The 26,743-nt window shown below is 42.6% G+C and overlaps 1 protein-coding gene across 2 annotated transcripts in view; it reads left to right on the plus strand.

Moving 5' to 3' along the window:
- UTP20 (UTP20, small subunit processome component) overlaps positions 1-26,743 on the plus strand; it is a 101,275-nt gene that overhangs the window by 41,224 nt on the left and 33,308 nt on the right. For both annotated transcript variants that reach the window (XM_019545141.1, XM_019545139.1), the window contains exons 25-40: positions 140-265; positions 1,045-1,211; positions 1,869-2,077; positions 9,679-9,822; positions 12,371-12,450; positions 13,632-13,858; positions 16,053-16,197; positions 18,327-18,414; positions 19,913-20,056; positions 20,649-20,699; positions 20,790-20,942; positions 21,277-21,432; positions 22,383-22,523; positions 23,467-23,604; positions 25,056-25,195; positions 25,438-25,517. In XM_019545141.1, the coding sequence (XP_019400686.1) occupies positions 140-265; positions 1,045-1,211; positions 1,869-2,077; positions 9,679-9,822; positions 12,371-12,450; positions 13,632-13,858; positions 16,053-16,197; positions 18,327-18,414; positions 19,913-20,056; positions 20,649-20,699; positions 20,790-20,942; positions 21,277-21,432; positions 22,383-22,523; positions 23,467-23,604; positions 25,056-25,195; positions 25,438-25,517 (2,189 nt within the window). The remainder of the gene's footprint in view (positions 1-139; positions 266-1,044; positions 1,212-1,868; positions 2,078-9,678; positions 9,823-12,370; positions 12,451-13,631; positions 13,859-16,052; positions 16,198-18,326; positions 18,415-19,912; positions 20,057-20,648; positions 20,700-20,789; positions 20,943-21,276; positions 21,433-22,382; positions 22,524-23,466; positions 23,605-25,055; positions 25,196-25,437; positions 25,518-26,743) is intronic.

A 26,743-nucleotide genomic window follows, 5' to 3' on the forward strand; every position in this document is an offset into this window, starting at 1 on the left:
ATTTTGGTGTTTGATTTTGGGTTTTCTGTCATGGAAAATCAAAACTCCCCCTGCCCCTTCACTTACCAGTCCCTTCCGACTCATTGATTCTATAATTGTACAATTTTTTTTTCTTAAAGCCTGCATTAAATTCTTACAGGGAGAACTTGCAGCGGTTACTGGAAGACAAGAGCTTTAAAGAAGAAATAGTCCATTTCAGCATATCTGAGGAAAACACCATAGTTAAAATGCAGCACCGACCAGATCTTGTTCCTATCCTTATGAGGTGTGTAAATGAAAAAGGAGTGAAAAACGATACATGAAAATATCTATAGATGATATACAGTGGACCTTTTGACTATTGTTTTAAATAGACAGTATAAATTTAGAGCTCTCTCATCAGCTTGGTTTCCTTATACGTGGGGTTCCTACTGATTCCTTTATACATATGCAGGGTATTTGAGTTGCAATTATTAAACATTTATTTTGAAAAACATAGTCTTATTTCTTCTTAATAATTTAAGATCTAGAAAATATTTCAGCCAAAAAGGCATTACCTTTATTTTATAGACTGGGGTGCTCAGCCCCGGTCTACAGACAGATCTGGCTTCTGGTGGCATTTCACCTGACCCATGTTGCTCCTTGGTAGATCAGGTGTTCAGGGCAGTACAGGGCCCCAGTCTGGTGTGTGGACTGGCTCCACACCCACAGGGTCAAAAAGTTAAATGCTGCTGTTACAGATGCCTGGAATTGAAAGGGCTTCTTCTGTGCTCTCTCTGTCCTCATCTTAGTATGATGCTATAGTAATTTATAATTGTGGTCCACTGTTGTTCCTGTTCAAGTTGCTTTAAAATTTTCCAGGGACTTCAGTGGGAGCAAGGGCAGGTCCTTCTTCTATGAGATCTCTAGATGAGAGATCATAATGGAAATGATAATCTGGAAACATTTATTTAAGCCACATAGTTCAGATTTTCCTATCTAAACAAAGACTGAACCAGCTGATGCAAGGTGGTTTGTAGAGAACCAAGGCAATTTCTTTTCTTTTCTCTTTTTTCTTTTTTAAAGAATTCTGTATGGGCGGATGAGAAACAAAACTGGAAGCAAAACACAGGGCAAGTCTGCTGCAGGCACTCGGATGTCAATTGTTCTGAGGTTCCTTGCTGGTTCGCTGCCTGAGGAAATTCGTATGTTCCTGGATCTGCTCTTTGAACCTGTGAAACACTTCAGCAATGGTACATTTAAGCTTTTAAGATGTTCTGTTCTTTCTTTGCAAGGTGTGTTGTGTGTACTACATGATACACTAAGGTATCTCATCTAGAGATCTCATAGATATGTGGGTAAAAGCAGTACCCCTTAGTATCTTAGGTATTTTAAAGAAGCCATAGAACTTCTGGTTTAGAAAAGGGACCTCTCAGGGCTCTTGACTCCTCTTCCCTGATGTGTTGATTCTAATTTACATAATCAGGCTAGGAGAACCTGAGTGACTTACACTGGGTATCCTCAAGTATCTGCAGCGGGCTAGTGAATTGAACCCAAATCTTTGGAGTGGCAGGATAGTTTCCAAAATACTGAAACCTTATATACCAACCATTATCCTTCATGTTTGAAAACCTGGTGAGTATAATACCACAGGATACATGCATCTATTAAAAAAATTATAAGGTGCTCCAATGCTACAGTAATGGGAGCTATATAAGTTCCATGGATTGATTTTTATTTAAGAACCTGAGTTGGGACAATTTAAAGAACTTCTCAATTACAGTCAGGTTTGGCCACCCTTACAGTGAATCATAACTCAGTTGTTAACTAATCTCATTGAAATTAGGTCCTTACAGGTCAAAAGTAAAGGTGAACTGATATATTTTTATCTGCCCCCTTCTGTTTTCCAGGACCTTGCCAGATGGCAGTGCTCCAAACAGTATCGCAACTGGATTTATCTAAAGTCCTGCCTCTAGGTCGTCAGCACAGTCTGTTCAATAGCCTTGAGGTTGTATTGAAAAACATGGGACATCTGATCAGTCAGTATCTGTCTGAGATTTTGCAGATTTTACTATGTATGACAGCAACTGTATCCTATAGCCTTCAGCAAAGAGAGAAGGTAAGAAATGCATAGCAGAGAGAGACAGAGTGTGTGTGCGTGCGTGCATTCGTTCCCCTCCCACGTATTTTGATATAAACTAGGGGCAGGCAAAATATGGCCCACAGGTCAGATCCAACCTGCCAGACATTTTTATCTGGCTCTTGCCACCCCCCAGTGAATTGTGCCCCATCCAGCCCTTCTGCCCATGAGGATGGGAGCGAGATGCCCACACATACGCACACCCCCCAACATACCTTATTGTGCCTCATTTCCACCCTCTTGGGGAGAAGGGCCTGGGCTGGCCAGCAGCAACTTCCAGATGGGGCTTCTGCTACAGCTGCTCCATGGGAACCTGCGTGGCTTCCCTGATGTTCACCTTGCTCAGGGCAGCATGTAGGGAAGCAGTGAGGCCGGGGCTGGGAGGTGTGAGGTGGAGTTGCAGCTGGGCAGAAGTACGAAGCCTGTGCCCAGGGGGGTGGCAGGAGCATGGAGTTTGGCTGGACAGAGTGTGGGTGTGATGGAGGGTGGGAGCTGGGGGTACACAATCTCCCACATGGCATGCAGCCCCTACTGCCCACAGCATCAGCAGGCAGGGATAGTCAGGGCACTAGTGCCCAGTGCAGGCACTGGTGCCTAGTAGAGCATGGCTCCAGCTGGTGCTGCATGCAGGGAGCAAGGGGCGCAGCCATCCTGGCTGCCTCTATTGCTGGGGCCGCCCACCTACAGCTCCTGCACTCGCACTGGCGGAAACCCCGCTGGGTACCAGCGCCTGTGCCGGACACAAACACCCTGAGCCCCCTGTCTGCTGCTGCTGCTGGTAGCAGGGGCTGCACACCATATGGGGGGCCCCACACCTCCCACCCTCCCTCACACACTCACACCCTGCCCCCACAACATATACACATACCCCAGCATACCCTGTGCCCCTCCTACACAGCCACACTTCCTCACAACCCCCCCCACACCCCACCATACACACATCCCCCCCCACCCCACCATACATATACCCCCAACCATACCCCACATGCAATGTAAAAGAGTGAGACTTTGTTTTTGCGTTATTATGAAGTCCTTTCTATATACAGGACACAAACAGAAATCATGACAAGTATTTTTGTAATAAAATTAAAATAAGTTATAATAGGTGTTCGACTTCTAGTGTATGATTTGTTTTTTTTCTGGTTCTAAGGTGACAATCCCCTCGATACAAAAGGAGTATTTTGTGGGGGGGGCAAGGAAGAGGGACTTCTGGTGGCCAGGGTCAGGGGTTAGGGAGCAAGACTTCTGGTCCCGATACAGCAACCAGCGGGTGGGGCTCCCCATGCGGCCCTCAACACCTCACCAAAATTTATTAAGTGGCTCTCCAGCTGAAATAATTGCTGCCAAAATAAGTATAGGTGCATAGACCAACAGTGTTAGTCTTAAAATGTGGAAGTATTCAAGTAGGAGAAGTAGTGATTCTTGAATTTGTATTTCAGCCAGTGCTTAGTAATTCAGACTAACACTAAATGTCAAATATATTAAGAAAAAATATTGCAGGTCAGTGATGCTCTGTCTTATATGTAAGGAAAAAACAAGATTAGATCTGTCCATGAGTCAAATTAGAATTTGACTAGTTTTAATTATTTTGTAAGATTGTGTGTGCCAGTTACTGCTGTTCCCTGTATGCTTTACTAAATTGTGTAGCACAAGCCAGTAACAAGAAGGAGGGTAATTTTAGAATGGCAGCACTCCACGATCTAAATTACAATAGTGGATTACATGTACCTACAAACATTAAATCAAGGAAGACAGAATTTTGAAAGCAGTTTAATTCATTTGTGGAGTAATGCCTTTTGTAGTCATGGTTTTTTAGTAATGCTGTCTCATTGTAGCAATTGTAATTGAGTAACTCTTTGGAAGGGTCACTTGCGCTGCCCGGCTGTCATTTGTTAACTTAATTTAACATTTCATTAGTTAGCGAGGTGTTAAAAGCTCAGCAAAGACTGTGCAAAATCTGTATATCCTTGATAATTGTTACAAGATGTTCCTAGGAGTTCAAGAGCCATGTATTGCAGCATAATCTTGCCCAAATAGTTAACTATCTACTTTGATAGTTTTAAACTGAGTTACAGTTTTACTGTTTCCTGCTATTTGTACTCAGCGTGGAATTGCTCTGTGTCTTTTCAGGGGAGTGGCAGAACAACTGCTGGAAACTCATATTTATCTAGATGTAGGAGGCAGGTTTTGTTGAAGTTCCTCTTTTACTCCAGTTCACAATATCAGAAATAAGGCCAAACTATTAAAACAGCAGTCCTGCAGGGTGTGCTCTTTAGAGTGACAGCTGAGGAACGGGCTAGAGAATGCTCAGATGTTTTTCTAGTCTTTTTTTCCCCCCTTAATCTTTTCCAAAATACAGTTGCTTTCTGGGTCACTGCGAGATTAGCAGTGGAGCTGTATGGTAGAAAGTGAGTTTTACGAAGTTGTCTTAATCACTTATGGGACTGAGTTTTTATGATTTACTGTGAGACTAAGTGCCTAAGTTGTTCTTTTGAAAATGTTACTCTCACTAAGAGGACACCATTATATGACATTTCTTGCATGCAACTCTCATTTTTTTCCCCCTGAAATCAGCCCCAATTGGGGAGCATGTATTAAATGGGGAAACTTGTTTTCTGTGTGGGATAGATGTACCCAGCTACAACTCTGGGAAAATCTTCCCCCTCCTCCCCCCTTCATTTTGCTTTTCTAAAACAAGGTGCATTATATATTCAGGGCCACGTTGTATGTGAGAGGATACTGTTATTTTTATAATAGTAAAAATGGGTTAATGGGTGTCTTACCTCACAGTTAAAAACCTTTCATAAGAAAAGCTATACAGTGTAACCTGTAATGCTTGTAACTAAACACTCTCGCCCTCTACCATCCTTGTGGAAAAAATACTTCCACATTCACATTCTGTGTCCCTGTCTCTCCCCCCGGCTTGAGTCCTTTTCCTCCTCCTAGTAGGTTTCCATGCACTAAATGACTATTGACTTTTAGGAGTTAATTTTTGTTGTATTCTTAGAGATCCTCTAACTTGAATAGTTTGGAAGTTGGAGGTAGACTATGTAGATTACTTGCAGCTGTCTGCCGTCTTGTCTTCAAATGCTTCAATTTGATTTTAAAAAGGTGTAATTAGTGTTTGCAGCATTTTAGGCCCCAGTCCTTCAGCAAAGTTAAATAAAGGTTTACCAGGTTAAACCACAGGTCTCTGTGGCCCAATATTTTCTTTCACACATTCAAGAAGAGTGGGGGAAGGGAAACAAGTCATGTCCAAAATCGTATACCCACTGCTCGTCTCTTCCTGCAGCTTCCAGCATTCAGAGTTTTAGGAACTCAGAAACTGCACCCCATCTACCAGATTTGGTCCCTATTGATGGACCTTTCCATCATGAATTCATCCAACTCCCCTTTGGAGCTGGGGAACTTTTGAACTATCAGCCTCCATAGCATTTTGTGGCAATGAGGTCCAAAAACAAGTTATGCTGTGCATGAAAAAAAAAAAACAGAACAAAACTTTCTTTGGTTAGGAATCTGCTACATAATTTCATTTTATAGCCATAATTCTAATATTGTGAAAGTGCTTAAACAATAAATCCCTATATATTTTTTTCTGTGCCATTTATTCTTTTGTGACCCTCTTTCTTGTTTGTCCGCCCCCCCATCATCTCTTTTCTGTGTTGAAAAGCCCTAGCCTGTTTAGTTTTTCCTTGTATAGAAGCCCCTCCGTGCCCCTGATTATCCTCTCTGTCTTTTTGAGGAAAACAGGAAAGCTCACAAACTCTGGCAGGTTAAGTATAAAAGTGAAATAAGACAGACCAAAAGAAAGAATTTGAGGAACATCTAGCACAGGATGCTTAAGTTAATAGTAAAAAAAATTTTTTTAAATACATCAGAAGCAGGAAGCCAACTAGAGAACCAGCGGGCCCATTAGGGAACTGGGGTGTAAAAGATGCATTCAGGGATGATACATCCATAGCAGAGAAGCTAAATGAATTCTTTGCATCAATATTTACTGCAGAAGATTGTAAGGAAGATTCCCATGCCAGATCAGTCCTTTCTAGTAGGTGGGTCTGAAGAGTTGGACCACACTGAAGTAACAGCAGAGGAAGTTTTGGAACAAATCAATAAACTGAATGATAACAAGTCACCAGGACGAGATGGCATTTGCCCTAGAGTTCTGAAGGAACTCAAAGGTGAAATTACAGAACTGCTGGCAATAATATGTAATGGACCACTACAAATGGTCTCTGTGCCAGAGGGCTAGTGGGTTGATAACATAACACCCATCTTCAGAAAGGGCTCCAGAGGTAATCCTGGGTACAGACCAATTAGTCTCACTTCCATCACTGGCAAGTGTAGAAATTGTAATAAAGAATAAAATCAGCAGTCACATGGGCAGATATGTTCTGCTGGGGAAGAATCAACATGGTTTTTGTAAAGGGAAACCCTAGCTCACCTATGCTGAGTTTTGAGTGCATCAGCAAGCATGTGATCAAGGGCGATCCCATTGACATAATGTATTTGGACTTTCAAAAAGCATGTGACAAGGCCCCTCACCAAAGGCTTTTAAAAAAACTGCATTGCCATGGGCTAGAAGGGAAGGTTCATTTGTGGACTGAGAGCTGGTTAAAAAATAGGAAGCAAAGGGTAAGGCTAAATAGTCACTCTTCAGGATAGAGGGAATTCAAAAGTGGGGTCCTGCAGGAATCTGTGCTGGGCCCTATTTTGTTCAATCTTTTCATCAGTGACTTGGAAGTGGGGGTGCACAGTGAAATCTTCAGGTTTGCAGATAATACCAAGTTATTTTGGGTAATCAGGTCCTAAGAGAGGAGCTTCAGAAAGACCTCATCATGTTAAGTGAGTGGGCAGAAAAATGGCAGATGAATGTCAGTGTTGACAACTGCAAGGATAATGCACCTGGGGAAAAATAACCTCAACTATATGTGCACAATGCTGCATTCCGAATTAGCTGTTATGACTCAGGAAAGAGACCTTGGAGTCACTGTAGATGCTTTAAAAACATCAGCTCTGTGTGCAGTGGCAACGAAAAAGGCCAGTAAAATGTTGGGCAGCATTAAAAATAGAATTGCAACAAGATGGAGAATATCATGCCATTATATAAGTCTGTGATGTGCCCATATTTGAATACTGTGTGCAATTCTGGTTTCTGCATCTCAAAAAGCATCTAGTAGAGTTAGAAAAGGTACAGAGAAGGGCAACCAAAATGATCAAAGGCTTAAAGCAGTTGCCATACCAGGAAAGACTAAAAAAGGATATGCCTCTTCAGTTTGGAAAGGAGAAGGCTGAGGGAAGATATGATAGTCTATAATATGAAGGCTATGGGACTAACCAGGGAACGGATTGATGTTCACTAAGTCCCAGAATGCTAGAATGAGGGGGAACCACTGATATTAGTAGATGACAGGTTTAAAACTAAGCAACTTTTTAATCCAGCACATAGTTAGCTTGTGGAATTAATTGCCACAGGCAGTTAATTGGCGGAGGCAGATAGAACAGTCAGGTTAAAAAATAGACTGGATAAATTCATGGAAGATGGATCTGTTAATGTTAATGAATAGAATAGTTGGAGATGTTTCCTCTAGCAGCTGTAACCTAATAAATGGTGGGTACTGGGGAGGGTATCAAATTAGGGGATAAATCATTCTAGAGACGCACATTTCTGCCATCTCCCTGTATAGCTACCACTTCTGCCACTGTTGGAGACTAGGATACTGGGCTAGGTGGACCATTGGGCTGACCCAATATGGCACTTTTTTATGTTCTCTGTACCTTTTTTTAGTTCTTCCTTTTTGAGGTGATGGGACCAAAGTGGCACATAATATTCAAGGTGTGAAAGCACCATAAATTTATAAAGGGGCATAATGATACTTTGTTTTGTTTACAGTTTCCTGCATTATAATTCCTAATGTTTTATTTGCCTGTTGGTGGATGTGGCAAAGTGGGCATCCCTGCTAGCCACAGCTAGCACCCCCACCTGCCTCACCTTGGAAAATAAGTTGATAAATAAGGCAGGAGGCTGCCCATTACTGAACCCCCATATTTGGGGGTATCCGCAGCTCTGTACCTCCCCTACACCATGGCCCAAGCCTTGCAGATGGCATCCAGATGTTCCCGTGCCCCCTGCCTACAGCTGGAGCATGCTTAGGCTACGCCGTCAAGCCTCAGTCATGCACACGTTCATACTGCCCACCTCTCACCCAGGCTTCACTCACTCCACCCTCTCTCACATGGTTTCTTTCTCACATCAACAACTTATGCTGCCTTGCTCCCTCTTGGAGCGGGCACCCTTTGGCCGTAGGCTTAGCTAGTCCATTCCTTGGGTGGCAGATGTACTGTCTGTTGGGCCTCTCTTGCAACCCTCACTGGGGTAGTGGCCAGCCAATTACCTGACTGGGTCTAAGCACACTCAGGCCCCTTTCAGGGTAACACTCAGGGTCTGTAGGTATATGGGGCTCTCAGCCCTCTAGTTCATCCCCTCCACTCAGGGCTCCATGCCACCTCCTCCACTCAGGTGGGCTCAGGTGGCCGTAGCAGTCCCCAGCCCCCTCTACTTCCAGTATCACCTGACCCACCCAAAGGTGGGAGCTGGGGTTAAGGCTCCCTGACCCACCTTTCACCATGGTCATAACCAGCCTGGCATTTCCTGGGGGCTCTCAAGCCAGGCCACCCACACCCAGCAGGGTGCGGTTTTAGGTCATGCCCAGGACCAGGAGCCTCCAAACCATCCCCTACAGCTCCTCGCTTACCTGCAGCCAGGTGATGCTGTTGCCTGGCCTGCCAGCAGCAAAATGCTCTGTTTATATGGGCAGCCCTGAATCCAAAATGGCTGCCCTCATCAGGCACCTGCCAGCTGCTGTCTTCTGGCCCTTAAAGTGGCAGGCACCTAAAGTGCCCTGCCACAGTGGATGCTGGACTGATTGTTTTTAATAAACTGTCCACCATGACTCCAAAAGCATTTTCCTACGTGGTAACAGGTAATGTAGAACCCATTGTAGTATATGCGTAGTTTGGGTTATTTTTTCCTCTCTGCATTAACTTTGCACTAACCAGCATTGAATTCAGTCTGCCCTCTTGTAGCCCATTTGCTCAAGTTTGTAAGATACTTCTGTAACTCTTTGTGGTCTGTTTTTGTTTCTACCACTCTGAATAATTTCATGTCATCTGCAAACTTGGCCACCTTGCTGTTCACCTCCTGTCCAGATCATTTATGAATATATTAAACAGCATCGACCCCAGAACAGATGCTCAGGGGACCCCACGATGTAGTTTTTTTTTTCCCATTCTGCAAGGAAAGCTACGTGTTAATAGATAGTTGTGTCCCTGTGGAATCCCAGTTAAGCATAATGACCCAGTGGTGGATTGGGCCTTTAGTCAGAAAACTGAAATTGTAGAAGGTAAAGGGGTTGCTGTTGTAAGCAATTTCCAGTCGAAAATCATATAATGTTTCAGGCAAGAGTCTTTCTTGCAACTGACATGGTATAATATTTCATTTCAGAGTAATTAACCATTTCTGCTATGTTAGAAGGAGATTGCAGTAACAATGCGGTGTTTTTGTCTTTACTTTTTTTCCCCAGATCCAACTAAGGTTTATCAACCCATTAAAAAATTTAAGGCGTCTTGGGATCAAACTCATAGCTGCGTTTTTTTCTGATTTTGAGACCTACAGCTTTAGCTCGGAAGAGACTGATGCAGTTTTTCATGCAGTTATCTGGCCCCAGGTAACATTGAGCAAAATCACTTTATTCTTAGTGTTTTTTATGTAATGCGTGTGGTTCAGAAGTGGACAGATCTTATTTATTTGCATCGTTGTGTGTGTGAAGGGCCAGACTGGGGCTCAATAACAGGACCAAGTACCTTATTAATGTTGCAGCTTTGTGTTCAAGCTTTAACCTAAAGTACTGACAGATTAATTTGGCTAAAGTTAAAACTGTATTTCTGTTATCAAAGACCAGAGGCAGACTACTTGCTCTGACGTTTCACGAGAAACAAGAGAGTTTGTTAAATGCGTAATCTGTCTGATATAAAATGTCTGAGTACTTCGACTTGGAAAGTATCTAAATAACATAAAACACAATGTTGATAGAATAACTGTTCCTGTTCTGTGGTCTGTCTTGACTTAAAATCTGTGTCTCTTAAGCCATTTCCTTTTTCATGTTGCTTATTTATTCCTTCCTTGTTTCTTTCTTCTCTCAACAATGATACATCAGATGCAGCCAAATGGCCGATAAACTACCTATATGCAAATGCAAGTTTGTGCACCTCAACTGGTTGGGGCAGCATAAGTTTTCCATTACTGTCTGTCCTCTCAGCCTATCAGCCATCTCTTTTAATGCCCAGCACCAGTTCAGCCAGTTCAGCAAAGGATTAAGTATGTGTTTGAGTCTCACAGACATCAAAGCACATGTTTAAAGCTCAATGTGTCAGCAAGTAAATTGGAGGTTTGATGGTAGCACAGAGCATTGTATTTGGAAAGCACAGGGGAGATAATTTCTGTAAATAACACTTCCTGGTTTAAAGAATTTTGCTGATCTCCTGCATGACCTAATGTATTGAAGTGAACAGGACTTTCTCACAGAGCCATATTATTTTGTCGTAATCCAGTAGCTCCCTCTAGAGGGAATGTGTGTCATTGAGCAGCATGAAGATCCCTTTTTTGTCGGAAGAATCTGTTGATTTTTTGTGCATCGCTTAAACACGTTTAATAAGTTTATGGCTGAAATTGGGGTTTTATGATATTAACTGCTGTGAAATCTGCTGCTGAGAGTTGGCATTAGCAGCCAGCCTAGCAGAATAACCATAGGACTGGGTTAGCAATTCCTTTTTATTTAAGATTTGGGGAGATGCTTGGTTTCAAGGACCAAAAGCGAACCTTCCATTTTTTTTTTAACATCTCCAAGTTTTCTAGGACCTTGATAGTAGTGGCCAATTCCTATCGTTGCCTCCCTTTCAATTATGCATTAACACCAAGTTGGATGGGATTATGGACCCTCTGGAGGGCAGGGCTGTGATCCAGAATGACCTGGATAGGCTGGAGAAATGGTCCACAGTTAGTCAGATAAGATTCAACAAGGACAAGTGCAAGGTCGTGCACTTGGGATGGAAGAACTGCATGCACAAATACAGACTGGGGAATCACTGGTTTGGTTGTAGTACTTTAGAGAAAAACCTGGGGGTGATGGTGGACCATAAACTGAATATGAGCCAACAGTGTGCTCTTCTTGCAAAAAAGCCAAAGCATCCTGGCTTGTGTTAACAGATCGGTCACTTACAAATCAAGGGAAGTGTTTCTTCTGCTCTGTTCAGCACTGGTGAGGCCTTACCTGGAGTACTGTGTCCCGTTTTGAGCTCCACACTTCAAGAAGAATGTGGACAAGTTGGAAAGAGTCCAGCACAGGGCAACAAAAATGATTAGGGCCTAGAAGAAAAGACTTGAGAAAAAGCGAAAAGAGCTAGGGTTATTGGTTAAGCCTGGAGAAGAAAAGAGTGAGGGGGGATTTGATAAACGTTTTCAAATACCTTAAAGGTAATTAGAAAGAGGATGGTGATGGGCTTTTCTCTGTGGGTTTATGGGACAGGACTAGGAGCCATGGACTCAAACTGCAGCAGGGGAAATTAAGCCAGAGATTAGGAGGAACTTTCTGACTACAAGAGTGGTCAGGCATTGAATAGTCTACCTAGAGAGGTGGTGCATTTTCCATGCATGGAAGCCTTCAAAGCAGGTTAGACGGACACTGGATTGTGGTGGTTTAGTCAGGGATTATCCTGTCTTAAACAGGGGGTTGCACTTGAAGACTTTGTGAGGTCCCTTCCAGTCCAGCTTTCCTGTAATCCTAATTTCCAGTTCAGACTAGTCCATTCTAACCCCTAATTTTAGCACTGTGAGATTAAACCAAAAAAAAAACATGGTAGACACCCCACTGCTGCTGCTCAAGAGCATCATATAAATAACTGAGAACTCCATTCTTGTGCTGACAAGGATGAAGTGCCTGCCAACAGGAATGCAAATTTGAGATATATCGTCTAACACTGTATGGTAGGCAGGGAGAGTGCAAAAAAGGCTCCCTGGTAGCGATCAAAAATGGTAAAATCATAGCATCCCGTTTTTACAGTAAAACCAGATGTTTTACTTTTAGTAGATACCAAACATATAGCAGAGGTTCAATGAGTTTATTAAAAAGCATTCACAGGGAACTCTTTTATTATGATAAATGGGATATCCCAGTATATGTGGTCATACTGTTTTGTTTGTGATTTATCCTGTTTTAGATCAGCAGGCTTGCTTCTGAGAGCCAGTATTCTCCCACTCTGCTGCTCAAACTCATTCATATCTGGAGCAAGAATCCCAGGTAAATGCCCTCAAGATTAACCTGTTGTGTCTTTTAACACACCACAAAGTTGGTCATATTATTCTTCCTTGCAGGCTCAGAGAAACGGTTTGTTTTTCAGGATGAGATGACTGTAAAGAGTAGTGTTTTTGTTAACATGACAAGAGTGTAATGTTATGCTTTGTTTCCAGTACTTTATATAGAATTATTAAGAACGGGAGGGAGTGTAGAATATGAAATACATCAGGACCCAAGTTTCAGCTACTCTTATTTAAACTGCAGACTTCACTTTTCAGTAGCATTTTCTGGAATGTAGGTAGAAACCTGGACCTCAATCCTGGAAATACGTAACATGCTGCACTTTAAACATGCATTAAATGTTTGCAGGGCTGTGAGTTTTAGGTCTGATTTTTCTCCAAGGAATCAACAGATTCTAGAATAACCATATTGTCAAGCACAGTCTCCTCCCCCTTCTCCCAGACTGCTGGGTAACATTTCTAATAACAATCCCAATGTAACTCCAGAGTGTTCTGCCTTATGAAAAATTTCCCCTCGCAGTAGGAAAAATTATCAGTGATGCATGCAAGTCTGTAGATCAAATCTTGTTTTCTGAGCAGGGAGGGAAGACCTAGTGGAAGGTAACTCTCATAGCTAAACCACTTTCAAATAGAAATTGTTTTATTTTATACTTCACAAGCCTTTTGGTTTGTTGAAGTTTTGTGGTGGTTGCTGAAGACCCTTTATTTAATGTTTATTTTTAGAATAATATGCATGAATTGGCCACAGTGGAGGTATATGCTAAAACCATATTGAAAGCGTAAATCAGATCAGAAAGTTATTCTTCAGGCATTAAGTGAGAAATGTTGTCCCTATTGTCTTCAGTGATTTTTAACTCTCCTACCTATGGTCTCTTTGTTTCTGCCACCAGAGGAACAAATAACAACTGTTATTTGTAAATTTCCTGTCCTGTCATCTGAGGTCTTACCTCAAGATGTACCATTATCACAAATATGAAACTTTTTTTTCTATAAGAATGGAGTTGGGCCATTAGAAAGTAATGTTTTTGGTTAGTTGCCAGCAGGCTGTAGAAAGGACATCACTGTCTTTGTTTTCATATGTGACTTTGTAGAAAAAGTATGTGTAAAAGCTTAGGTTTTGTTTAATTAACTTTCGAATTTTTCTTTTTGGTATCTGTCATGCAGGTACTTCCCTTTGCTGGCCAAGCAAAGACCAGGACACCCAGAATGTGATATACTGTCAAATGTCTTTGCTCTGCTCTCAGCCAAGAGCCTGTCTGAGCCCACAGCCAATGTTGTGATGGATGTGACTGACAACCTCCTCAACATCCCAGAGTTTGAACCCACAGAGTTGCTTCCTAGTTTGACTGTGAACGACTGTGTTTTCAGAGACACTGATGAAATGACAGAAGGTATGAATGAATTGTAGAAAGAATGATGAGGGAGCTAAACAGACCCATGAGCAGATGTTCCAGATTGCAAGAGTATATTATTCTCAGTGTTTGGCAGGGATGCCTTTTGGTAGTAAAAACCTCCTCATGGAGTTTTGTCTTGCCTTAGCATAGTCTTTAATTATAATTATTCCTTGGCAGACATGTTCCATAGCTCTGTGCCAGTTTCTGACATCCAGAAAGTTTTGTTTTCTGTCCAGGGCAGGGATAGGCAACGTTTTTTGGCCAGAGTGCCAAAAACCACCACAATGCCTACCTTGGAAGGTGCCGCAGTGCTGGCATGCCAGAAAAACAAAATGAGGACAGGGGGTACGTGGCAGGATGCCCTGCTTGTGGCCTGTGCCCCTCAGCCCTGCTGCCCCTTGCCCCGCATCCAAAGCCCCTGCCCTCCAGCCCGGGCTCTGTGGCTGTCAGCAGCTACCCTGGCTCTGGGTAGCTGCTGGAGCCTGGGCTGCTCCCAGCAGGGCTTGCAGTGTCCCAGCTGCCTGCTGGGAGCAGCCCGGACTGCTGGCTGGCAGCAGCTCCCCAGAGCTGGGACCAGCTGCAGCCGGGAGGTTCCAAACAGCTGTGCTGGGCTCCAGAGCACCAGCATCAGCTCTGTACCGGTGCGTGCAGGCACGCGCCTCGGAGCGGGCAGTGGGGGAGGGGACTGAGGCAGCGCAACCCCGGTCTCTCCCCCACTCCCGGCACAGAGCTGGTAACTGAGCTCTGGAGCCTGGTGCAGCTGTCTCTAGTCAGCCTGGGCTCTGGGCAGCTGCAGCAAGCAGCAGGCAGGCTGCAAACAGCTGCGCCAGGCTCCACAGCTCCGGCATCAGCTCCGTGCTGGCAGCAACTATGTGCACACCTCAGGGCAGGCAGCAGGGCAGTGCCTCAGGCCCCTCCCACTATCTGCTCCAAGGCACGCGTCTACATGCTGGTACAGAGCTGATGCCGGGGCTCCAAAGCCCAGCACAGCTGTTTGCAGCTTCCTGGCTGCAGCTGGCCCGAGCTCCAGGTAGCTGCTGTCATCTAGGAGCCCAGGCTGTTCCAGCAGGCAGCTGGGATGCTGCAAGCCCTGCTGGGAGCAGCCCGGGCTCCGTTGCTGGCAGCAGCTACCCAGAGCCAGGGCTGGCCATGGCGTGCTGAGCGAAATGGCCTCACATGCCACGCTCAGCACACGTGCCGGGAGTTGCTGACCCCTGGTCTAGGGAGAGAGGTGGAAGAATGTTTATTGTAAAGGGTTATTATAATGTCTGAACAACCCCAATATAAGTTATAACCCAAAAAACAGTGTTGGTGACTGCCAGTGAGCCTCCAAGCAAAGAACTTTGTACAAACTTAGCCTTTTTAGAAAATAAATAAATAAATGCACCCAGCACATACTAATTATAATGAATTTTAATTGAGTTCACTGGTAATAATAAAGTATGCAAGTAGTTTTATGCTCTGCCTGTGGTAACAAGCAGAAATAATCGCGCAGTGCATTTCATATTACTGAGCTGCTTTTCTTCGGTTGTTCTTAAAGCCATTACAACAGGAGTGTTGTGGCCATGGTATTCTAGGGAATATTCCTCAAGTCACATGAAGAAGGGAATTCTGCCCAAAAGCTTGTCTAACATCTCTCCCAACTATGCAGTTAGTCTAGAACTAAAAAACATTGCTTATTCCAAAAGAAGGTAGGTATCATTATGCCCTTGTTATAGGCAGGGAAACGGGAGCTTGGGTGGAGAACTGGTATGTCCAAGGTCATATAAAGTCAGACAGACCCAGGAATAGAATCTACATCTCCAGACTCCCCAGTCCTGTGCTTCAGCCTTGCACCACACTGCTGTCCCTCAGGAGCATGCTGCTGCACTGGTGACTCGATACTGTTTGGCACCCTTTAGTAATTCCAAGTGTAACAGACTTGTCAGTAAGATAATACAAAGGGGAGCTCTTTCTTTTCCTTGAGTTTTTTTTGCTATAGCTCACAGCTGAACCGGGCATTAAGCTCCTGTTCCCTGCTTTTCATTCCCTTTACTCAGAATTGAAAAGAATCTCAGTGCTTCTCTGAGTCAGGCTTCCTTTTATCTGGTGTCTGCCTATTTTCAAAGGATCATCTCAAACTAACTTAGGGCTCTTGCATGACGTGCTGTTCAGAAGGATGCATTGTTACTTGTTGTTGTATCCATTACAGAGTCTCCAAGCCTGGGTGTCCGGTTAATTCTACCTCATGTTCCTGTCATCCTTCAGTATCTCAGCAAAACTATGTTAAATGTGGAGAAAGTGAAAAAGAAAAAGTTTAGAGCCCAAGTGAGCAAAGACCTCAACATTCTTTCCAAGTAAGTGATTCTTCATGGTACAAAAGAGCAACGGTTTACAGAAACTGATCGCTCATAATGGACTGCAAATGAATAATATTGTCGCAATCATTTTTAATTCAAAGCAGTGTAAAACATGTGGAGCATTACCCTGCATCGTTCAGTTTTTAAAGCATTACTGTTCAATTCCTCTCACTGCTGACTGAATTTATAAGCTTCCTTAAATTAAATTGGCTTTAGATGTTAATGCTACAAGTAATTGAGCCTATGCCCATAGGGGCTGTAAAAATGGTTGAGATGGGTAACAGTGATTACTGTGATCTTGAAGTGAGCTGAGTAGCTGGTAGGGGTGTGCAAAGTGGGCTGTATTCGATTCAGATTTGGCCTGATTCGGGGGACAGTGATTTGATTAGTTGATTTGGATCACTGTCCCAATTTGATCTGGACGAATCTGAAGATTCTATTCTGATTCGGAGAATTAGCAATTTGGTCATAGACACAACTTTAAATGTTTTTTCTACATACCTTGAGGTACCAGGCGTGGCTTGTGAACGCTGCGATACTAGGGCAGATGGAGTGTCCCACAGTAGAGTGGGAGGGATCCCATGAGTGCTCAGTGGCAGACCTAGAAGTGGACCGGGAGTACTTCTGGTCCATTTCCAGGTCTGCTGCTGAGCACACGGGGGACCATCCCTGCATCCCCCCTGGCTTGGAAATCAGTCAAGGGGGGATCTTGGGTGCCCCGCCAGACACAGGAGGCACTAGTCGCTAAGTGTGTGTGTGTGTGTGTGGGGGTGGGGAGTGCTTCACCATCTCAGCATTCACGAGCTGCCTGGTACCTTGAGGTATGTAGAAAAACATATAAAGCTGTGTCTAAGTCCAAATCATCAGATCTCTCTGAATCAATTTAGAGGGTTCCGATTCAATTCAGAGAGATTAAAGGGTCTTCTTATTCAGTTCAGGTTCAGAGATTCGGCCGCCAGATCAGCCTGAATCTCTCCTAAATTGAATCAGCTACTGAAGCTTTGCACAGCCCTAGTAGCTGGTATGCATGAACATGGTAAAGCTTGTACCTCTCTTTCTGTGTAACTCTCAGTATTGCTAATCTGAATATTGGAATCCCCTCAAAGAGAAAACAAATAATCAGTGCTGTAAATATTCATGCTGTACTTGGAGAAAAAGAGAGAAAAAAGAACACCTGGAAAGGTAGAGTCCTCATGCACTTAACTGCGGCATCCAAGGCCTTTACTTCCAAGATCAGAAGATGCAGAAGATAAGGATTGTGTTCAGGGAGTAGAGATGCCAACTAGGACTTTGAGTTTCTTACTTTTCACCAGTTTGTTTTTAAATGTCATGTTTCCTAATCTCTTAAATGAGAAAAATGTAACAGAGTTTGTAAAACATATGCTAGATTTATCCAGGGAAATCACTGAATAATCCACTTTTGATTGCTAGATTGATTGTTATGGAACTCTGTGTTTAGGAGCACTATTCTGTGTGTATACATATATATGCACAGATTAGTGCTTATTGTGTTTATATATAAATCAACATGAGAAGCAAAAATCTTTGTAGTAAATGGTTTAATGTACATACTTTATTAAGAAGAAAAACAGCTTTGAATGAAAATATGAAGGACTATTATGTAGGCAAGAGCAACGTTATTTCCTCCTCTGTTTGATTTCAGCTCCCTATCTGACTGAAAGCAGAATTTGGCCCTCAGTGGCTAACTGGGTTTCAGTTTTGGAAATAACACTTAAAAATAACAACTCTGAATTTGTTTACTGGAACATATTTAAAAAAATAAGTTCTTGCAGACTGAATTCCCTCTCCAATTTAAAATAAACAGGAAAGGCCCTGATCTTGCCTCTCAGTATATCAGCCCTTCTGCATACAGAGCCCCACTGAAGTCAGTAGAAACTGTGTGAGCACAGGGACTCATTCTCATAAGTTAACTAATAGGATCAGGTCTCTACTTTGTAGTCCCTAAAATATGGAGTCAGAAAAGATGTGCTGACACAGCATTTATATAATAGCACTATGGTTTTACAGCTTGCATTGTAGCCAGCTCTGTTCTTGTATGCTTAATACCATTGACTCTATTCATATGAGATGAGCAAAATAATCCTTTTTTCCACCCTTTAATGTAGTATCAGCAAGTTTATACAAGACAAGGGTCAGAGTTCTGTACTCATCAGTCTCCTCCTTCCTTTCCTTCACCAGAGTAACATCATGCAGGTATGTGCCACTTTCTTTTCTGTAAAACATATATTTGGTTTTCTTTATAAAGTTGGGTTATTATGATGAAAATAAACATTTTTGTAGTGAATTATTTTGGTCAGGCTTAACCACTTGGAGAAGTGGTGTGATTAAATACATACATATTTGTAGCATGGCCATCACTGCAGTATCCAACTCAGTGCCATACACAACAGCATTTTTGCTCAGAAAAGACTCACCTGTTTGATCCCTCTTGCATTGCTATGTACCGAGTCCACTGATATTAGGCTGCTGTCTAGTTAGGAGGAAACTTACCTAGGTTTGCTTTGTATTAAGGCAAGGTCTGGGGAAGTGCTTCTCAACTTCTGGTGCCTTTGTCCATTTTTGTATTGTGATGGAGTTGGTTCATCAGGGAGCAGTAACTCATTAGTTGTTCAAGTTTATGTAAAACAGTACTGGGATTTATGCAATCCAGAAACCATAGTACCTGAAGAGCATCATGAACATACACATGTGAGTAAGTCTTTTCCATCAGGTAGCAGTCACTGGTACACTGACACATTATGAATGGAGACATAAAGGAAATCTAATATTTTAGGCAGATCCCACAACTTTGAGGATGCCACGGCTGCAGAATCTAGACTTTCATTTAAAATTATATACACTTATAAGCACCTCGGACTTCAGTGATTCCATTTCTTTCCAACTACAGTGAACAGGCCAGGTAAGCAGGTTGGTTGTATGTATTCACTGAAGTTGCAAAGAAGTAGAATCACTGAAATCTGAGGCATTTATAAGCTGTTAATAAAATCAAGAAACATAGCTTTCTGACAAAACTTTGCAATCATGGGATTCCTGCTTCCTTGTAGATTGGGCTTCATTTTCTAAAGCAAGGCTCCATCTAGGATGAGAAAAGCCTATAGAGGATCTGGCTGAATGTTCAAGTCCTTATATCACTATCCATATGTTTTTCTCAGACATGTTTCTCAAAGAACATCTAGCTCAGCTAGATGTTTGGGTCTTTGTGCCAGTATCCCTCAGGAAGAGGTAGTGGCTTCTGTTATACAGGAGGACAATTTTAGATGTTCATAGTGATGCATCTAGCCCTAAGATCTATCAGTCTATAAGAAAATGTAAAGCTAAAGCTAGTTAGGAAGATGCTTCAACTGTCCAATGCTGCTGGACTCTCAGATTAATGAAGACTTAATTTTTTTAGCTCTGCTTATCTGACTTTTCATTCATTTGAGAAAAAATAGAAGTCATCCCAGTTCTGATTAATGTCTGTGCTCGGTATCTAATTAAAATATGTAGTTCTTTCTTCAAGTACTTATAGGAAATATGCAATGGGAGGGCATTAATTGTATACTTCTAGTTATTTGTTCTCCTTTAATATCTGTGATCTGCATAAATTTAACTCAAAAAGTTAAGATCATGCTGTCATATGAAACTCTGCTCAAGGAAACTAAATGATCTAACAAGACTCTTACCGTTCTTGACACCTGTCACTTGCTTTCAGGATACAGAGATTGACATCCTGGAGACTGTGCAAAATTTGCTGAGGCACTGCTCAAACCCCACAAGCTTCCTCAAACCTCTAGCAAAACTTTTCTCTGTAATTCAGAACAAATTATCTCGACAGACGCTCTGTTTGGTGTTTCAGGTACTACATTTAAGTGCCTTTCTGTAGTAGTGTTATTCTTGTTCTAACACATGAGAAATAATAAAAAGCAACTTTATCTGTTGTTATTCCATGGAGAATATGCTTAAATCTATGTCAGTTGTTGAGTAAAATAACTATCTGAGCCATTAGATCATCATAACAAGTTCTGTGCATTTATGTATAAAACTGGCTATTATGGCCTGACGTTGATTTTCTTTATGCTTTGCTATCTCAGGTTTATAGCATTCAGGCAGACTGTTTTGTACTTGCCTTGAATAGCACACATTACCCTTGTTTTCAGCAAGAAATCTGTGAAATATTCAGCAGAGGTAATGAAATTCAAAATGTGCAGGAGTGCATCTTTGAAATCCAGACACTGAAATTAAAATAAATCCATGTATTAGCCCTTTTTGTCAAAATAACATCAGCTTCCCCCTTTCATTTTACTTTATCTTGCTTTCTAAAGTGGTCAAAACTAAATGTTAGATTATTGCAAGAACAGATTGAAGGTTCTGACGTAATTGCTGCATATGATCCATTTCCCATGTTTAGTTTAGTTTTGTTTATTGGATTTTTTTGCTTCTTTTTTTAGACTTTATCTGATTTCAAGAGTGACTTGAAATACATTACAGATGTAGTTAAGGTGCGTACACTTTTTTTACCCTTTTTTTCAACATTGTGTTAAAACATGTTTTAAACTCTTTAATTATTTGTTTTGTTCTCTGTCTCTTAGCTGAATGCCTTTGATCAACGGCATCTTGATGATATTGACTTTGATGTTCGCTTGTCAGCATTCCAGGCAATTGCTTCTCGTATCAAAGAAATGCAAGAAGTGGATATCAATTTTATCATTCCAGTTATGCATAATTGCTTCTATACCATTCAGGTTGGTGAATTTTTTTTCTCATGTTTATTAATACAGTACTTGTTTAATTAATGTTGTATTCCAGTTCTTTTGATCACTATCAAAAGATAACAAACAACTTCTCAAATTGCCCTTTTTCATAGAAGCTAAGACTTTTCTCTTTTGTAGCAGTATCCAAACACTGTTTCTGGCAAAATTTTTATGATCCCTGTGCTACAGCTTGCTGAAACCTGGGTGTCTGCTGGGAGAGGGGAGATGCTAATCAAGCTGTGAAACTGTAGCTTATGGTGAAAATATGCTAAATTTGCTATTGCTGCTAATCTTACATGCTGTAATTTCTCTTTATCTCCATCAGTTGGGGGATATGTCCTTAAGCGACAGTGCCAACTTGTGTTTGACTAGCATTATCCGTCGGCTAGCAGAAATTGAACACACAGAAGATGAATACAAAGAAATAATCCAGCACACTCTCCTGGAAGCTCTGAGAAAAGGCCTGAAAAGCAAAACTGAAGTAAGTAGTTAACATCTTAATGTTTATCCCCTGGTTGTCTTGATGTTATGATTTGGTCATCCTTACCTTTATAATGGTAGATGCAAGTACCATATTTTCTTGCATACAACAGACACATTTTTTGTGGAAAAAAACAGGTGCTGGAAATTATAGTCTGCATTATGTACCAGAAATAGTGAGAACAGTTTCTGCCTGTTACCAAGTAAAAGTGAAAGTAAAATCTATGTGAAACTCACAGGGAGCAGAGCAGTGAGCAGATTCAGCTCCCTAGCTGCTGCTACAGCTACTATAAAGAAAGATCTTTTTTTCCCTTCATTATACCTTTCAAAAACACAGTGCATATTTTATTCTTTAATGTATTGTATGTGAAAAAATATTGGGAATTCCCTGCATAGAAAAACTATTCTTGCTTCAGATCTTTAAAAAATCCTTAACTCCTCCTGCTGTAGTTTTCTCTGCATCTTACCTTCTAAATTTGATGTTTCTGTAGGACAGAGATTTGCTGTATTTTGTGTACTTTGAAAAAGCTAAATGTATCTGTAACAAATAGCAAACAACAGGTAGCTTTGGAAGTCAAGTTGACTTGATTAGCTTTTGTTCTAATTCTCGGCTGTCCAGCTGGCAGTGGTGGTAGCGGGGCAGGGGTGGGGAGAAGGGAGGAGGCTCGGTGTTTGTGTGGCAGTGGTGTATGTGTGTGTTTGGAGAGAGGGGAAATCACTCATGTAGTGGTGGCAGTGGGGAGAACTCTCACAGCAGCAGTGGTGGGTGATTGCAGAGGGGCTGCACACAGTGGACTTCCTAAGGAGCCCATGCAGTCCCCAACGTGGGGCCTGCAACCCACCACCTATGCGACGTGGCCCCTGGCAGCTCTGACATTGAACAGACCTGTTCTAAATGATGTTCTGTTGCATTTCTTATGAACACTTACCATGGCCATTTGCCATTTGTAGAGCATTCAACAAGACTACACATCATTGCTTTCCTGCTTGATTCAAACATTTCCAAAGCATGCTGAGTTTCAAGACTTGGTCCAGCTGACTGACTGCCATGACCCTGAGATGGACTTCTTTGAGAACATGAAGCATATTCAGGTAAAAGGCAGCACTTCTTTTTCACCAGAGCATCTAGCATTGGATCACCCAGGTTACATTTTTTAAAATAATGTGGGTCTTAAATTTCACTGAGATAGAGACTTAGGCTCAATGTTTTCTTGATGATTTTGAAACAGTTGCTTTGGTGTGTGCTTTCTAAGCAAAGTGATTCAAGATAGAAAATAGATCTTCTTCTATTCTTCTTCTAAAATGAATGGAAGATATAGATTGAAGACAGAAAATAAGCTGCTCTTTACCATCCCTGAAGAGATGAAAGTCTCTAAAAAAAAACAGTTATATTATGTTTCCATTTGCATGACATTTTTCATAATGTGGTCCCAGTATCTTTGATCATCTTTATTTGTCTAACAAGATCACAATCACATTTAAGTATTCATTAATGTCTTGGATTCTCGTTCAGGTGTGACAGGTTATATATACCTCTCACAGCAGAAGTCAGAAAGAGGTTAATGAAGAGCTTAACTGCCTGCCTCAGCAATGACCCAGCAGCCAGTTAGAAACAGTTGCAGCTGCAGCCTATAAAGAATTGGGGCTGAGAGAAGCTATGGAGGGAGCAACAGTAAGAGGAAGCTTACCAAACAGGAGTGACCCAGATAGGAGAGTTAGGGAGCAGCTCAAGGAAGTGACAAGGAATGGGATGGGATTGAATGGGATGGTTCCCAGCTACTTCCCTTGGGACCCATGAGCTGCACCTCAAAGGAAAGGACAGGCCAAGGTTCTCCCTTGCTTTTTACTTCTCTTTTGTAGAAAGAGAAATGACAGCCCTGGTCTGTCAGAGGTGCCTAGTGCTGGGTCTGTAGTCTTTTGGACTTGGGACAAGACTTGGAACTTCTTTTTACCCTCTCAGGCTGAGCACCTGGATTCTGTTTTCTGACCTTCTGTAACTGAGAATCTTGTTAATTACCTTGCAAATTTCTCTCAGATCCACAGAAGAGCACGAGCCTTAAAGAAATTAGCTAAGCACATAAGTGAAGACAAGATTGCTCTGTCCTCCAAGTCTCTGCAAAATTACATCATGCCTTATGCAACTACAACTATTTTTGATGAGAAAATGCTTAAGGTAGGTTTTTAACATCAAGCTAATTTAACACTAATGCATCCATCCTAGTTATGTCTTTCTGCCTCCAGCATTTTTTAGTGTGACGGATGTGGAGTATATTGCTTTTCAAATGACAGTTCTCTGCCTTTTTTCCCATTGGTAAAGGTAGACTAAATGTTTGGCCATAATTCCATAAAATGCTTACCCAATGCTGTTTTGCAGGGCTGCTCCCTTGATTACTTATTTTGCTTTCTGTACTACTTATTTCCTGTCATTCAGACGATTCATTTTAAAACCTAATTAGACAGAATTTTTTTTTCCACCTCCAGGCAATTAATAGATGCTCTGTTGGAGAGAGCTTGCCCATGAAATATAATCAGTTACTGTCTTGGTAGCAAAATATATATGGTACAATATGCATGCAGTACCAACCAAAAGAGATTGACATAACAAAAATTAGATTTCATTTGGAAAAAAAATACAGGGACTGGTTGAGATCTTCTGGAATCAGGATCAGTTTTATAATGAAAATAGACAACCTAGTGTGATGATGTCTACTCTGTCATTCTTGTACAACAAACAGTCTTTTGAATGAAGAAATTGTAATACAGAGTTAGAGAGACTTGTGAAGATTTTAAAACCCCAAAGTATTTTTTTTTAATGTTAAAGTTATTCCCACCTGCCATATATATTTCAATACTTGAAACTGAGGTGCTCGATTCCTGGCCCAGAGGCCAGATCCAGCCTGCAAAGCCATGCCATCCAGGCCATGGGGCTCCCCACTGGGATTGGAAGTTTGGTGGCGGGGGAGCAGCAGCAGTTAATACTGCCACTCCTCCCCTGCCGCCAGATTCCCAAGCCACGTGTAGCTGAGTCGTGCCCTCTCTCCCCCGTGTGGCCAAGTTGGGGTAAAGGCCTGTCCCATCCCCCCCATCCCCCAAACTTTTGCACAAGCGGCTTGGGGCCAAGCTGCAATCCAGCCTCCTCCACACAGCCAGATTGGGCCCTGCCATGCCCATCCTGTGTGCTGGATTGGCTGACCAGCTGGATTTTGCTTGCGGACAGACCAGGCATTGCTCTTCTGGCCCATGTGGCAGAAAGGATGGTCACCACTGCTCTAAACAGAAGCAGTGAGGGATCAGTGGGGCTTCTTAAATCATACTTAGTAAACAGGTACTCAAGACATTTTCATGATGTTAGAAATCCCTTTATATACGTTTAACTTTGCACACAGTTGTTCCCTTGTTCAGGTAAAGTTAAACTCATGTTTAAGCAGTGGTATGGCATTAAAAGGTCAACATCTTAGTTTGTTCTATTTGATTCATTTTCTGGTGACTCTGGGAAGTCTGGAAGATCTAAATACAAAACCCCCTTTCTTTTAGCTGTATGAATTGTTGAATTAACTAGGTTGCAGGTAGTAATTTTAAAAAAGTATGCTAGTAGTGATTTGATTTTTGTTTGTTTTTGGACAGCATGAAAATATGATAACTGCTTCAGTTGAAGTTGTAGGAGCTGTTTGCAGGCATCTCTCTTGGTCAGCATATATGTACCATTTAAAGCATTTCATTCATGTTTTGCAAACTGGACAGATCAGTCAAAAACTGGGTGTGAGGTACAGTGATTGTTTTTTCATTGCTTATTGTTACTTACTTTTAAAGCCACAAATGTAAAATTATTCATTACAAAAATCATGTTTAAGGAATATTTGAAGGATTTTTAGCATTTTCTCTGACTTGGGCTTTTGTAAGTGATAATTATTTGAAAAATTAATAAGTGGCAAGATCAGGCTTTGAGATCAGGAGATCCTTTCCTTTTTGCACCAAGAATTGATCTTTTTTTCAATCTGCTTGACAGCTTGTTAGTGACCATACTAGAAGCTTTTCACTTTGACCATGAAACACTTGAAAAGCGTCTTGAGACAATTCAGAATGAAGGTGAGTAGTTTGATTCTTGATGATGGAAACTTATACCCTGGCTACAGTGGGCACACCTACACGTTCATTAATGTGCCTTAGATAATGCTTTTAATTTAGTACTTGCTTAATAAAGTATTAACTAAATGCACAGTACCTAGAGTTACTTTGTAGTAGTGTTGACACACAGTTATTTAGTGACGCTTACTGCAGATTAGCCTAATAACACTGTGCAGTAGGCTATTAGCACAGTTTGTGCTGTGACGCACTACTGCACAGTGTTATTAGGCTAATGTGCAGTAAGTGTCTTGTGTAGACATGCCTAGTGTGTTGATACTTAAAGCATTCTATTGCTTTATACATTCAAGTTATCCACTAACTCAGGGGCGGACAAAATATGGCCCATGGGCTAGATCTGGCTCGCCAGGCGCTTGAATCTAGCCTGCAGCACTCACCAACTAATTGTACCCTGCCCAGCCCTTCCTCCCATGAGGCTGGGAGTGAAGTGCTCACTATATACCCCTCCCCCTGGCCGACGTACCCTATTGGCCCTCACCCCTCCCCTTGTGGACGGAAAGGCCCGGTCCGACCAGTGCACAGCTTCGGAGTGGGGCCGCTGCTGCCACTGCTGCAGCCGCCAGGGGACCTGCTTGGCTTCCCCAGCATCCTGTTAACTCTGGGCAGCAGGTAGGGAAGTGGCAGGGACAGGGGCAATGGTGGTGGGAGAGCTGCAGCTGGGCAGGAGCATGGAGCCTGCACCCAGAGGGGCAGTAGCAGCATGGAGCTCAGGTGGGCAGGTTGTTAGTGTGAGGGAGGGTGGGGGGATGTGGAAGCTCCCCCATACTGTCCCCACGGTGTGTGACAGCTGCAGGTGGGGGTGCTCGGGGTGCTTATACCTGGCACAGGCGCTGGTGCCTGGCAGTGCCTGGGTCCAGCCAGCACTGCATGTGGGAGTGAGGAACGCAGCCCAGCTGGGCCACCTGTATTGCTGGGGTTCCCTGCTGCGCATGTGCAACTCCCTCACTCGCATGCCACCAGAGGGAAGGTCCACACACGGGACCCAGCTGCCTTCAGCACTCCCTACTGCACAGGTCCTGGGACTCTGCTGGAAGAGGAAGGGAGTCCTGGGACCTGCGCAGCAGGGAGCGGCAAAGGCATTCAGCTCCAGCGCATGGAGCTCCCTTCCAGTGGCAGGCAAGTACAGGTATTGCATGTGTGCAGTGGGGAGCCCTGGTGGCAGAGGCGAC

This window comes from Crocodylus porosus, unplaced genomic scaffold (assembly GCF_001723895.1).
Source record: "Crocodylus porosus isolate Cpor-Errol unplaced genomic scaffold, CroPor_comp1, whole genome shotgun sequence".
Classification (NCBI taxonomy): Eukaryota; Metazoa; Chordata; order Crocodylia; family Crocodylidae; genus Crocodylus; species Crocodylus porosus.